The sequence below is a fragment of the Brachyistius frenatus genome, unplaced genomic scaffold (genome assembly GCF_029030835.1).
Source record: "Brachyistius frenatus isolate BFR_SWC_R1_liver_20210118 unplaced genomic scaffold, ASM2903083v1 Contig_101, whole genome shotgun sequence".
Taxonomy (NCBI): domain Eukaryota; kingdom Metazoa; phylum Chordata; class Actinopteri; family Embiotocidae; genus Brachyistius; species Brachyistius frenatus.
The window spans coordinates 175852-188407 of record NW_027210700.1 but is presented as its reverse complement, the minus strand read 5'-3'; the positions used below and the strand labels follow the sequence as shown (position 1 = coordinate 188407).

Genomic DNA, 12556 nt, shown 5'->3' with positions numbered 1-12556 from the left:
TGTTACTGCCACAAAATGTCAAACATAGATGTATCAGTGAGACAGACTTTTGTCCATCATCTGCTGTGAAATGCTGGTATGGTTCAGCCTAAGTGTTTCTCCTGCTGAGGACTGGTTTAGAGACACCACGTTGTTCTCTGAGACACAACTAGACTGCCTCCGTTCTACCTGTCCAGTGAACAAAGCTAGTTAATTCATTCATTCATTCGGATAAACCCCTTGAGATCCTCATCCATCCATTATCTATACCTGCTTTATCCTGAACAGGGTCATGGGGAGGCTGCAGTCTATCCCAGCTCACTTTGGGAGAAGGCAGGTTCCAGCCTGGACAGGTTGGCAGTTCATCACAGGGCCAACGCAGAGACCAAAACAAAGACCATTCACACTCTCACTCACACCGAAGGGAAATTTGTAGAATCACCAATAAACCTGAGTTGCATGTTTTTGGATGGTGGGAGGAGACCGGAGAGAGAACAGTAGAACTGGCTATGGTTTTTCCTTATGAAGCCCTGAGTGCTCCACAGAGGTGCACCAGGCAAATCCTGGTGGGTCATCGTAACTGTGGGACAGTGGATCGCCAAAATCTCCATAAAGTTTGCACCTGTCCTCTCTGTGCGCCGGTCATTCAGGGTAAACATGAGCGCGTTGTGCAGGCAGGTCCCGTCCCAGCAGAGAAGTCCAGGGCTGAATTTCTTTCCCACCTCCTTTTGCTGTATTAATTTTGTTTCTGATGTTTTGTCACTGCAGAACGTGACTACCATCTACTGGATATGAAGTTGTATTGCAGTAAGTAGGCCAAATGCTCCAATTCACAATGTTAATGAGAGTAAAAACTAATTTGCGGATCCAACCTGTGATTCGGATGCACCAACATTTTATGGGTTCCTCTTTCACGCAAGTTACCCCATTCTACCCAACTTCAAAAAATCGGGCCTGTAGTTCTTCTGTAATGCTTCTGATAAAACAAACAAACAAACAAACAAACAAACAAACAAACAAACAAACAAACACAAATATATCCTATTTAGCAGAGAATGAAATGAACTCCTAGCAAACCTGGGACCATCTGATAATTCAGGAATAACAGGCACAATGCAGTCAGTAGGAGGAATTGGGTCAAAGTCAATGAGATGAATAACACTGGGCGTACAGAAGACAGTTAAAGGAAAACAAAACATACAATATGATAAAAAAAATAAACAAGTAATTCAAATGTTGCAAAATAAGTACAAGGACAAAACCAAATTCTCTCAAAACCATCTTTATTCTTAAGAGCCAATTCACATTAGCTGCAATCATCGTCCATCATGAGCATTAAAACCGTCTCCTGTGGAGGTCCTGCATGCTCACGTCTAAACACCGTCCAGAGCTGGACAGTCGATCACTGGACAGTAAAACACACAACAGCAAGTATTCCAACAGAATATTCTCATCCTGTCTCCTGCTGCCACAGATTCACTCTTACATCTACATCCACTTCGTCTCACTCCCGTTTTTTCACTGACAGTTTTCCAGTTTATGTTGAACAGATGAGTTGAACAAGACACTCAAACACATGAGGAGAGAAATCTGTGTTGATGGTGGGTGTTTCTCGCGGATGCTGGTTACACTTTGACCAAGTTTTCGTGTTCATGTGTACCTGTGCCCGTTTTGTGCTGACAGTGAAGTCCAGCTACAGTAGTTGATTTTTTTTAACTAATGCGTCACTAATTCAGGTACTTCTATGATTCTTTACATCTTGTTTAGTTTTTTGCTGATGTGGAAATGGATTTGAGCAAGATACTGTATTTTTTTTTAACACTATGCAAAAACAATATCATGTTCCTATTATGCTAACAACATCCGTAAAAAAAATCTGCAGTCTGAAAATATACATCCTTTTTCCTTTGTACTGTAAAATAGCATTTCTATGGTGCAACTCTTGTTATTGGTTTTCAACTGAGTAACCTTAAGAGTAACAACTCATGGGAGAGCTAAGAGCGTACTGGCACCTCTTCAGGAACAGTAAACATTTTCTGAACCAGCAGTCAGCATTGACGATGTTTACATGCACCAACAGCCCTGTATTCAAGTAATTATAATTATAGGTGTGACAGTTTATAATGTATCTTGTGGAAAACACAACATTTATATCACAGACTATAAAAAGTAAAATGTATATTTTGAGTCCGTTTTAATTCATAATTTTGGGTTAAAGCTGCACTAATTATTCCTTTAATGTGACCAACGAGTTCAATGACTGCCTGTAATGTGAAGTGGGTCCCTTGCAATGATGAGCTCACAAAAAATGATCATGAATTCAGCTCTATGGCACATTTTAGCGTCTTTCAGCTCATTGTTTTGGTTTTACTGGTTGGTTTTTATTTTATTTTGGAATTGCAAACTGATAAATCATAAGAAAATGATGAATACATATGCATATTTTACTTCCTGACCCCACTGAATGAAAACTATGAGTAGGGTGTCATCTGTCAACAGGGACACCTTGAAAATAAAGGCCAGGTAGTTTCCACGTGTGTCAGGGTCTGCTCTGTGGACACACACATGCTGCCTAAAATGTGATGCTGCACAACAGGCCTGCCGACTGTGCGTGCGCCAGAGAAATAACATGACGCTTGTTTTGTGCTTTGTATGTCTGTCTGTCATGTTACTGACTCTTGTTAGGCATCTGCACAAAGTTTTCTCTTCTTGACTTTATCATGTTGTCCACATAAACACAGTAAACAAAAGAGCTCTTCTTCTGCTGTGTCCTCGTACACACACCCCTGATTGTAGTAGTTACAGACTGCCTAAAAGTCCACTGTTTTAAGTTCATGTCTGCTGCTGTTTGCGCACACAGACATGGAATCTATGAATCGACCTTAAACAGCCAACGTAGAGTCACTTTTAAAGTTGACTGATGACGCCCTCCCAGCAGGGTTAAGGTCAGGAAGTTGCCGTTCACACAGACTTTAGGTATTTGTTTGTAACTCATGACTCCTGGAGGGTGACATATGTATGTTGTTTAGAGTGTATTAAGTTGAAATAGGCAGGCTCTGTACATGCAGCATGTTTATGGAGATGAGTGAGCACGTGTTTTTTTCAGATGCCTGGAGAACTTTTAAACTCCAAACACCTCTTTCAAGGGTGACTGTGACGATAACAAACTCAGGGCTGGCTGCACAGACAGGCTTCAGGTATAACTGAGATCAAATTAAAAGACACTTTAGACTGATGATTCTTCAAAACCACCTAATTCTGGTGCTCTTTAAACACAGCTTCTAGTTATACTCACTGCCCATTAGTGGGAAGGGAGAGCTCTTGGTCTCAGTGACCATCTTATTCATAACGGGTCCTGCAGCATTAGTTCCTTTCTGCAATTCCACTGAAAGGCAGTGGATGAAAATCTGATATAAACCTTGAAAAAAAAAAAAAAGAAGAAGTTTTTACAGAAACATAGAAACACTGGGAAGATGTTCATCAAATTAAATGAGGGAGGTTTAACAGGTCAGTGGGGATTTCACTGTGATTGTGGCCATGACAACAGATCTCAGAGACAGTGGCTAACGTTAGTTTTAAAACCCTACTAATCAGTATCTTCAATAGCTTTGATAGAATTTAAAGCAAGAAGACACCACCGAGAATTATCACCTAATCCTGCAAATCCAGAGATTTTTCATACGGATGGGCTTTTCAGACAATTTCATATTTGCTGGGAACTCTTCTTGAACACAAACAGCATGTATTTAACTCGGGCACAAAAAAGTAACCAAAACTGATGAAAAGCGTGACTTCAGCTTCCTCTTTGAGATGAGGGTTGTTGTTTGTGCTGCACGTCGAACGACAAACTTACTTTGGCGACACTGGAGGGACTGATTGTCGACGTGTGGAGGGACACGTCTGCTCGCTGCTTTGCTCTCAATTGACTGGTGCAAAGCAGCGCTAGACTTATGACACGCTGCCTCTATGAAGGCCTTTCACACAGAACCTTTAGACGGTTCTTGCAGTCTCTGCATGTTTCTGCTGTTTGTGGTGTGAAATATAATCTCACAGAATCACACATTTTACCGACTCCTGGCAGTGATGCGCTTATCTTCTCCTTTTGTTCTTTAATGGCAGTTGGCAAACAGCTTTTATGTGCATTACCACCATCTTCTGTTGGAAGTAATGCATACCACCAGGCACCGGTAAAAACACCACCATAGTTGAATAAACTACTTGATTTTTTTTTACATTTTATTAATAACTAGTAGAGAACTCTGTTTCCAGTCGAAAAGCTCTGATAAACCACTGTCCGCTGTCTCCAGCGTCAAACAGGCAAAGTTTGAAACTGGCTGGTGAAGAAAGCTGAACATCAGTTCTATATTTGTTTTCAGGGGTTGGGGTGCTCATTCTGCTCTGTTCTGAATACGTAAATATGTACTATGATACTGTCAGCAAACACATTAGCCATCGTAGCAATATAACAGAAAAATGTTAAAGTTGGTCTGCAGCTTGTTGTGGAGTTCTGACGTAGTGGTAAAAAAATAGTGCAGCTTTAATAGGATTAAATCGATATTTTTTTTTGTACCTGTTTAAACTCTCGTTGTGGCCATTTTGAAGGAACCCCAAAACATAACAGAAACATTGCTTGCTTTTGGGCCGCAGGAACATGGTTTGCATCCTTCAAGAAGTCCCTGCTCCGGAGGTAGTGTGTAATTCAGGGTGGAGTGAACAGTGCTGTATGTGACTGACACCAGCCTCCAACCTGCTACAGCAGCTTTCACTCAGACTGCAGACCAGGAATGGTTGCTGCTAGCATACTGGTGCTTAGCGCGGGAATTTACTTTGATGGTGGTGTTTAAAAGGTATGCAGCCGAATTCCTGAGACAAGACCGACAGTCTTTCAAGTTTAAAGAAGAGGTATGAGTGATACTGAGGAGAGATTTTAGTTTCAGTGTGGTTGTGTTGAACATCAGATCGTCCTGCAACACCAACATTTAACAGTTTTGTCACGTCACTGCATTCAAAAAGGCTCTTATGCCTTTTTGATGTTTAATTAACTTGTGTAATCTTCACAGTTCTTCAGATGCAAAGCGAACACACATATGCACCAAAGGGACTGTTAGGTCCTCATCTGATTCCTGAGTTTAGTTCCTGGGACTGTTTGGTTGAAAAGGGCCATTAGACTGTGAGCGAACCGGTCCGAACTGGTCAGTCTGACTTCTGTTACTGTGCAACCAGCCTCTGGTTATCATCTCAGATCAATTCATTTATCAAGCAGAAACAAGACTCCACACTAACTGACGGGACCGTGTTGATCTTCTCTACCAGAACTCCTCCGTTGACTTGTTTATTAGCGGCACTAGGCACATCCTAACACGACGATGGCCTCAACAGGACTGCGGACGACTGCGGGTGCATGTAAACGTGGCCAATCTCAGTGGCTCTGGTCCCGGCCCGGCCCGGCCCGGCCCGGCCCGGCGTGTGGCCCGGTGCCGCCTGTGCCCGGGTGCCTCCCCGTCCCTCCTCTGTCATCTCTCTCCCTCTGATTGTCTGTGCATTCAGTCTGTTAAGTTTGCGAGGTGTGTGTGTGAGGTCCGGGTCATTCAAACACTGCAGCAAGTCTATTGCTTTGATAAAAAGGCATCACTTCACAGAAAACAGAAAAAAAAACAAAACAAAAAAAAAGGGAGTAGTGTGAAGCTTGAAAAAAGCGAGATACACAAAGCAAATGTTTTGTCACATTGCGAACGACAATACCATAGACAGGCGTTTCAGAACAACAAACAGAACATATCAGCTGAAATAAAAGAAGGAAAGAGCGCTACGGTTTCACAATCACCAGCTTTCTCAGTGTACCTCGCTGATGAGGAATCATACTGTTTTCCCACCGGTTGGTCACAGTGGTGGGTCTGACCCATGTGTTAACTATAGGCACATGCATCTGTGTGCATGTGTACAGTATGTGTACAGAGAAGCTGTATGTACTGTATATGTGCATGTTTGTGTGTTAGTGTATATGCATGCCATCATAAGAGGTGGAGGGCTGTTATTCAAACATGTAAATAACAATACAGTTCAATCAGCCGTTGCCCCGACCACCCATAGCACCATGACGTCACTGTTTACACACGCTCTCCCCGCCTCACGGAGGTATTAAAAATAGAGTTGAAGTTTTTATATGTGGGACTGAAAGGACACATATCGGTTGAAGCTGCTAACAGGGACTAAAAACACAGCCAAAGGGACTCGGTGTGAGCGGCATGCACGAACTAACAAAGTTAGCCAAGTCTGGATATCACTAAGAAAGCCCAGCAGGGGTTTAATAAGGAGGGCATCATTCAGTTGGTTTTGGCACAACATGTGTCATTGTTACACAAAGACGAGTATTATATGATTGTCTCTTCCTGACATCAGTGCCATTATGTGCTTTTGGTAGTCCTGACCAGTCTCTGGCAGCGATGAGCCGCCGTGTTTTAGTGCTACTGCTGCGTTCCTTTCACTGCCGCGAGTCTGAATCAGCAGCAGGCAGCTTGTCAGATTTGAATGGTCCAGCTTGTGAAAACAAAGACAACAAACGTGGACGCGAGCAGCTACGGCAGAGTAGAAGGGCCGCAGAAGAAGAGCGTTATTGTCAATGTCACATCATGTCAGGCAATCTGTTATTTTGGGAGTTTTAAAATGTCAGAAAGAAGCTAAAAAGCCCCAAACAAGTCATCAGCTGACTTATTTCATCGGACCAATCCTCCAAAATTCAATTTATCGCCACATAATCCACAGATATCTGAACAAAAGACCAGCTGGAACCTGAATAATCTGCCGATTATTCTCTTATACCGTAATACCGTAATTAATCTGTCGACTCTAAAACGTCCTTCATGACATCTTGACATGTCTTAACTGACCAACAGTTCAAAACCAAACTGTTTACACGTAAATGATCTCCAGCAGAGAGAGGCAGGAAGCTCAAAACACCTGCGGTACGTTTCCTCCAAAAAATGATTTCAATGATTTATTATGAAAATAGTTGCAAACAATTTTGCAGTGGAAGATAAATTCTGAATTAAATGTTCAAATAAATCAATCAATGACTCTAATGTTGGTTGGTCTTTCTGTAAAACAATAATAATAATCAAACACATATGCGACTCAAACAGACAGTCGAAACAGCTCAACATGATTTATGGCGTCCATCCAACAACACACTTCATATGCTGCCTCATTGCCGTTCTTTGAATTTGAAGTTGTGGTTAATGAACCAGATTTCTTCGTTCTCTACATCTCAGAACAAACAGCATCTCAGAGGCGAAGCGATGTCGCTCACGTCAAGAGATTTGCAGATTTTTCTGGCAGATTTTTACCGCAAGTGAACACACAAACGTCGGTTACATTTACGTGTCAACCCCCTCAATTTGGTTTTCTTTCGGTTTTCTTATTCTGCACTGGCCCGAAAATAATGTCGTAGTGCAACAGCTAATGTGATCTGCGATATTCAACAATGCTTGCTAGCACAACAGCAATCGTGTCAAAAAGCCACGTTTTAGTACGAAACACACAAAGGTCAGTACTGGACAGAATGATGCTTCAACTTTGTTTGCAGTACTTTAAACAAGGTGAACAGTATTGTTGTGTAGTGTTAGCAGTGGGAGCTGCGTTGAAGATGTGACGGGGAATAACAGCTGCCGTTGTGCTGCAAAATTCAGATTTTTTTCTGACAGCTCTGGAACGCAGCATTAGGACCTTGTAATGTGGAGCTTGCGAAGAGACTTCCACAGGCCTGTGAGCTGCTGTCCATCAGCGTGAGGGTGTTGTGCTGTTAGTGGGTCAGGTCACAGTATGACGGTGAGGCACTGAACAGGTCAGACACTCACCGGATGGATGACAGTTAACTAATTACCAACAAATGGGTCCAATAAAGTGGAGCAGGTGGGGGAAGGCTAACGGATCGCTAACAATGTCTTAATCTGTGTATCAGGTGAGCAGCCATGTCGAAGTTTTTTTTTTTTTTAACATAAAGGAAGGAAAATACAACATTTGTATGGTTTCTAATGAATGAACAAGTGTTGACAAGATCACCACTATGCCAACTGTACAATCATTAACACAAAAAAAACTATTTTAAAATCTGAGGTGAGAGGTTATATCCACAACAATAACAACAAAACAAACCAGAGAAACAAAACCAAAAGGCTATTCACATGTACCCGCACTGTGAGGAATGCTTCCATCCAACACTAGACCAGAGAGCTACTCTGTGGAATGAAGTGACACTCAGTAGTGCTAATAGAAAGTTCATTGTGACGGGCCTTTTGCTGGTTCCACCCCTGAGACCACCAGGGTGCCCAGGCGCTGACGCACACATGACACACGCACACATACATACATGCAGGCACACACACACACACATACACTGAAATCCATTGGTCAGTCCTCGAAGACCTCCAGGAAGAGAGGAGGGAATAGCTCGGTGGGACACTCCACTTTCAGGTGGAGGAATCGGCTGGCGTGGCAAGCGCCAATCATCCGCAGGTCCGTCACCTTCATTAGCAGCTTGGGCCAGAAATGTGCCACTTTGTGTTTGCGGTAGTTGATGTAATGTTCAAAGGCCAGCAGGAACTCCTCTTGGCAGCGCTCGATTCGCTCCACGCTACTCAGGCCCGGACGATCTGACGACCGAAAGACATAGAAAATGTTTTGAGTTAGCTGATAAGACACACCTGTTTCATTTCTAATGAAAGCAATATCTGCTGAGTTAAAGGGAACCTACAAGTTCATCGTAACGTCATAGCTCAGTTAGGAAATGTTATTATTATGTTCGGACAACCCGATGAAGATCTTGAGCAATGCTGGTGCTTCCTTCAGAGAGTGCTGTGTTATTGGAACAGACAGATTTCATAGTCGAGCAAAACACACACACCACTTGTAGTTTTCCTTTGAGTCATTGAAAGTATTGACAGTTTTGTATCATATCATACTCGATCTGCTCCCCGACGGCTAAAGGTAGTTCTGGTTTTTCATGACTTTTGTAGTTTGATGTGTGTCTGATTGCCCATCTCCTTGGTAACAAGAGACCGACGTTTTAAACAGAATATTATCTATTGGCGTATGCTTGTACTTTATACTTTTGTCCTGACGTTTGATGAAATGTTTCATTTCTGAAACTTTATTGGTAAAAATGTGAAAAATACTTTTTCACAACAAAATCATAAAATTTTCACCCAAAAGTTTTCTGCCTTTTATCCTTGTGAAGAGTATTGATTGAACCCCGGTGGCTGCTGTCGGCGCTTCAGAGGACGGGACAGATGGGCGGGTCACCCCGTGTCATGACTGCATGTACGACACAGCAGAGCGGTATTGATCTTCAATGAGATGCAGAGATGTCACACAGAGAAACAGCGGCGGAGCCAAAACCGAGCCGAACAAAGCTCCTCACAATGATTACGGTGATTAATTGATTGAACTGTAGTTTCGTATGGATTTCATGTCAAAACCAAATATTCACACAATCTGTGCAGAGAGAACGCTCCTCTGAGACAGCAGGGTCTTTGAGCTTCTTGGGTGGACCCGGTTTGTTTGGTACAATATTCTTCACTGGTCAGAAGACATTTGTAAAGGTCTACGGCCCTCTGTATGATCACCTCAAATGTCCACTCGTCACTCTCTACTTTAAAATCTGCTGGCTTTAAGCCAATATGTTTAAACGGCTCGCATTAACAATGTAAATGAGCTAAAAGGAGATAAAATAGCAGCTAAAGTAAAAGAAAACTCGTAATAAGCTTATATGTGATCAGATCCTTCAGACCGGGTGCTTACCGGATGAAAGCAGGATGACAGCTTGTAGAAGAGCCACCTCGGAGTCATCCAAGTTAAAGGAGGACAGCGACACGCCGAGGTCAAAGATGGCATCCGAGACGACGCCCAGGCCTCCATTCTTGAGCTGACCCCGCGTGACCGCCATCTCGCCGTTGAGGGTGAGGGTCTCGCTCTCCGGGTCGTAACGAACGGCAGCTCGCAGCGACATGATCTCCATGCAACAGCCTTTCAACAGGATGATCTGGTCTTCGCAAGGCAGCTGTGTGAAAGACGGACGACAGCGTCGCTGGAAGTTAGCTTGCGATGGAAGTTATTTGGCCCGAGCTGTTTGAGTTGTCTGTTTAAAACTCGGGAAAATTCAGACTGAAATAGGTTTCAAATGAGAGAATCACAAAAATAAAAACTTTTGAACATCAACCAGTCAAATGGCTAACTAAACGATGCCATTATAATCAGCAGACCAGAATACATGTTTTCAATTTAGCTGACCTGAAATGAAAAGTTTATCAGCAGTAAACAATTTCAGCCAAAAACTGCTATCGTAGTGAAAAAGGCGATTCATTTCCAGTCACTCCTGTAGAAAGCAAGCAAGTAGTAAATCATAACAGCACCTTTATCTAGTCTGCTCATTTTTATTCCTTAATGTAAAATTGAGCCCATAAATGAGCAGCAGCAGACATTGCTAACTTTTACATGTTAGATTGTATTGCTTTGAAAATAAACCAAAGAAATGGTTTTAAGGGATCCATAAATTCTTTAGAATGAATGAAATTTAACAGCAAACATATAATTCAACGTAGATGAAGAATATAATTCCAAACAATAAACAAATGTTGGGGTTTCACTTGGGTTTGAATGGAGCAGCTTATTAAAGGAGATTCTTTTGGAAATCAACACATCTCGCTAAAATAACTCAAAACGTTGTATCCCTTTTAGGAATTACATTCTTCTTCAAAGGAAGCTTTAAAGAATTTGTCTTGTTAATGTTAATGGCTTGTTGCCATATTTATGATAATGATTTGTACTTGTATTTATTGTAAAGTAAAGCCTGACTGATACAAATCTTTAGCAAAACTAGCATCTTTTAAAACAAATCTTGACACTCTTAAACTATTCAACCTGGTTCAATGAATTATTTTATAGACGACTGATTGTTTTATTATAATATTATGGTCTCTACTTTTAAATTCTTCTTGTTTTCCAATTATCGAGCTTTCCTTTTATGTTATACATCTACTGAAGCTTTCCTTTAAAAAAATAAAATAAAAATAAATAAAAACATTTAAAATGTAATGCCTATATTGATAGGGAATCATATATCTGAATATCATGACTATGCTGTAAAACACCTGATATTATTTTTAAAATAACACATTTTTGACATAATCCCTAAAATTGGTTCTGAAAGAAACGTGATCATTTTATTTAAGTAGAAAAAAGTATTTATATTGCAATTTCATGTTACTGTTCGATATTCACACGTTGCACATTGATCTGAAAGTTAATATTGGTGGATTTACTGTAAATCTACAATAATGTGACTGCAGCATTCGAAACTCAAGCAGGTCGTGGATCTCTGCTGTGGCCAGCAGGGGGTGTATAATGAGCACTTTATTTTCTATCCATTGCTCGTAATAAGCTATGAAATTAGCAGCTGCACTTACCTCACAAAACATTGGCAGTTTTTTGGCAAAGTCCACCACTCGGGTTATGGCAGGGGTGATAATTTTTGTAAACTGACTGAAGGCTTCTATATCCACTTTGTTTCCCTCAGGTGTATTAACCATGGACGCTTGACCAATATCCTCTGGCTGAAAGGACAAGGAGGGAAGGTCAGTGTCTGAACAGTCTCTTTGTTTAAATAAAACAACATGTTTTTTAAGTAGAAAGGACAGTATTTAAGCTATCATTACATATGAGACAAGTTCAAGGTGAGTAGCTGAAAGTACTCATGGTCAAATAAGACAATGGAGGAACGCTGAGTAAACTGAATTTGTTTCTGAGCCGGCAACATGATGCTAACATGTAAATGGTGACACATCACCATAGACATGAAGGGATCATGTATCTCTTGCTCTTAAGTTTTAAGATTTTGCATGTAAAAGATGACAAATTCATGTCTTCAAGTGTATTACTGTATCCTCAACACTGATATTGTGAAGTTCGAAGACAACTGATCATTTTCAATAACCACGTCTGTGTCTTACCTTAGTTTCCTTCACCCCCGCTGCACTCTGGTCAGAAGTATAGAATAAATTACATGTTATTTCATTAAGAAGCATTGCTTCCTCGACCTGTTGGATAATCAACAGGAATCGTGAAGTTTCAATGAAGAACCCGTGTCAAGCCAACTAAAAAGAAAACAAGTTAAAACTGAGGACAGATGAAAGAGTGCAGAGAGAAAACAGGTGAGGACAAAGATCCAAAGATGAGTTTCTATGGTGAGATTCAGGTTTAGGACCTCGGCTTCAAGCGGGTCTGCAGAGACACTCAAAATGACAAACGACAAAACTGAAATGTATTTTTAATTTTTTTTCCGCCAAAGGAATAATACGGATAAATAACACCAGGAGAGGCAATGAAAACAGAAAAAAGTTGTCAAATAGATCAGATTTTTAAATGCCGTGGATGTGCCTTCTCCGAGTCTCTAAACAATTTCTAAATATTTTGCAAATCCCTCAAGAAACTTAAATCTTTTAACACAAATCTGGTACTCTACCGGACCGATTTAATAACTTTACGCCTTTAACGAGTGCTCTTCCTAATCGTACCATAGAAAGCC

At 41.3% G+C, this 12556-nt stretch overlaps 1 protein-coding gene across 6 annotated transcripts in view; it reads right to left on the bottom strand.

Moving 5' to 3' along the window:
* Nucleotides 1–1252: 1252 nt before the first annotated feature.
* thrb (thyroid hormone receptor beta) overlaps nucleotides 1253–12556 on the bottom strand; it is a 120463-nt gene continuing 109159 nt past the window's right edge. For 4 of the 6 annotated variants that reach the window (XM_069711492.1, XM_069711491.1, XM_069711493.1 and 1 more), the window contains 4 exons: nucleotides 11982–12068; nucleotides 11439–11585; nucleotides 9775–10033; nucleotides 1253–8627 (listed from right to left, as the gene is read on the bottom strand). In XM_069711492.1, coding sequence (XP_069567593.1) covers nucleotides 8386–8627; nucleotides 9775–10033; nucleotides 11439–11585; nucleotides 11982–12068 — 735 coding nt within the window. In that variant the 3' untranslated portion in view covers nucleotides 1253–8385. The remainder of the gene's footprint in view (nucleotides 8628–9774; nucleotides 10034–11438; nucleotides 11586–11981; nucleotides 12069–12556) is intronic. The other 2 variants (XM_069711494.1, XM_069711496.1) reach the window with 1 other exon arrangement.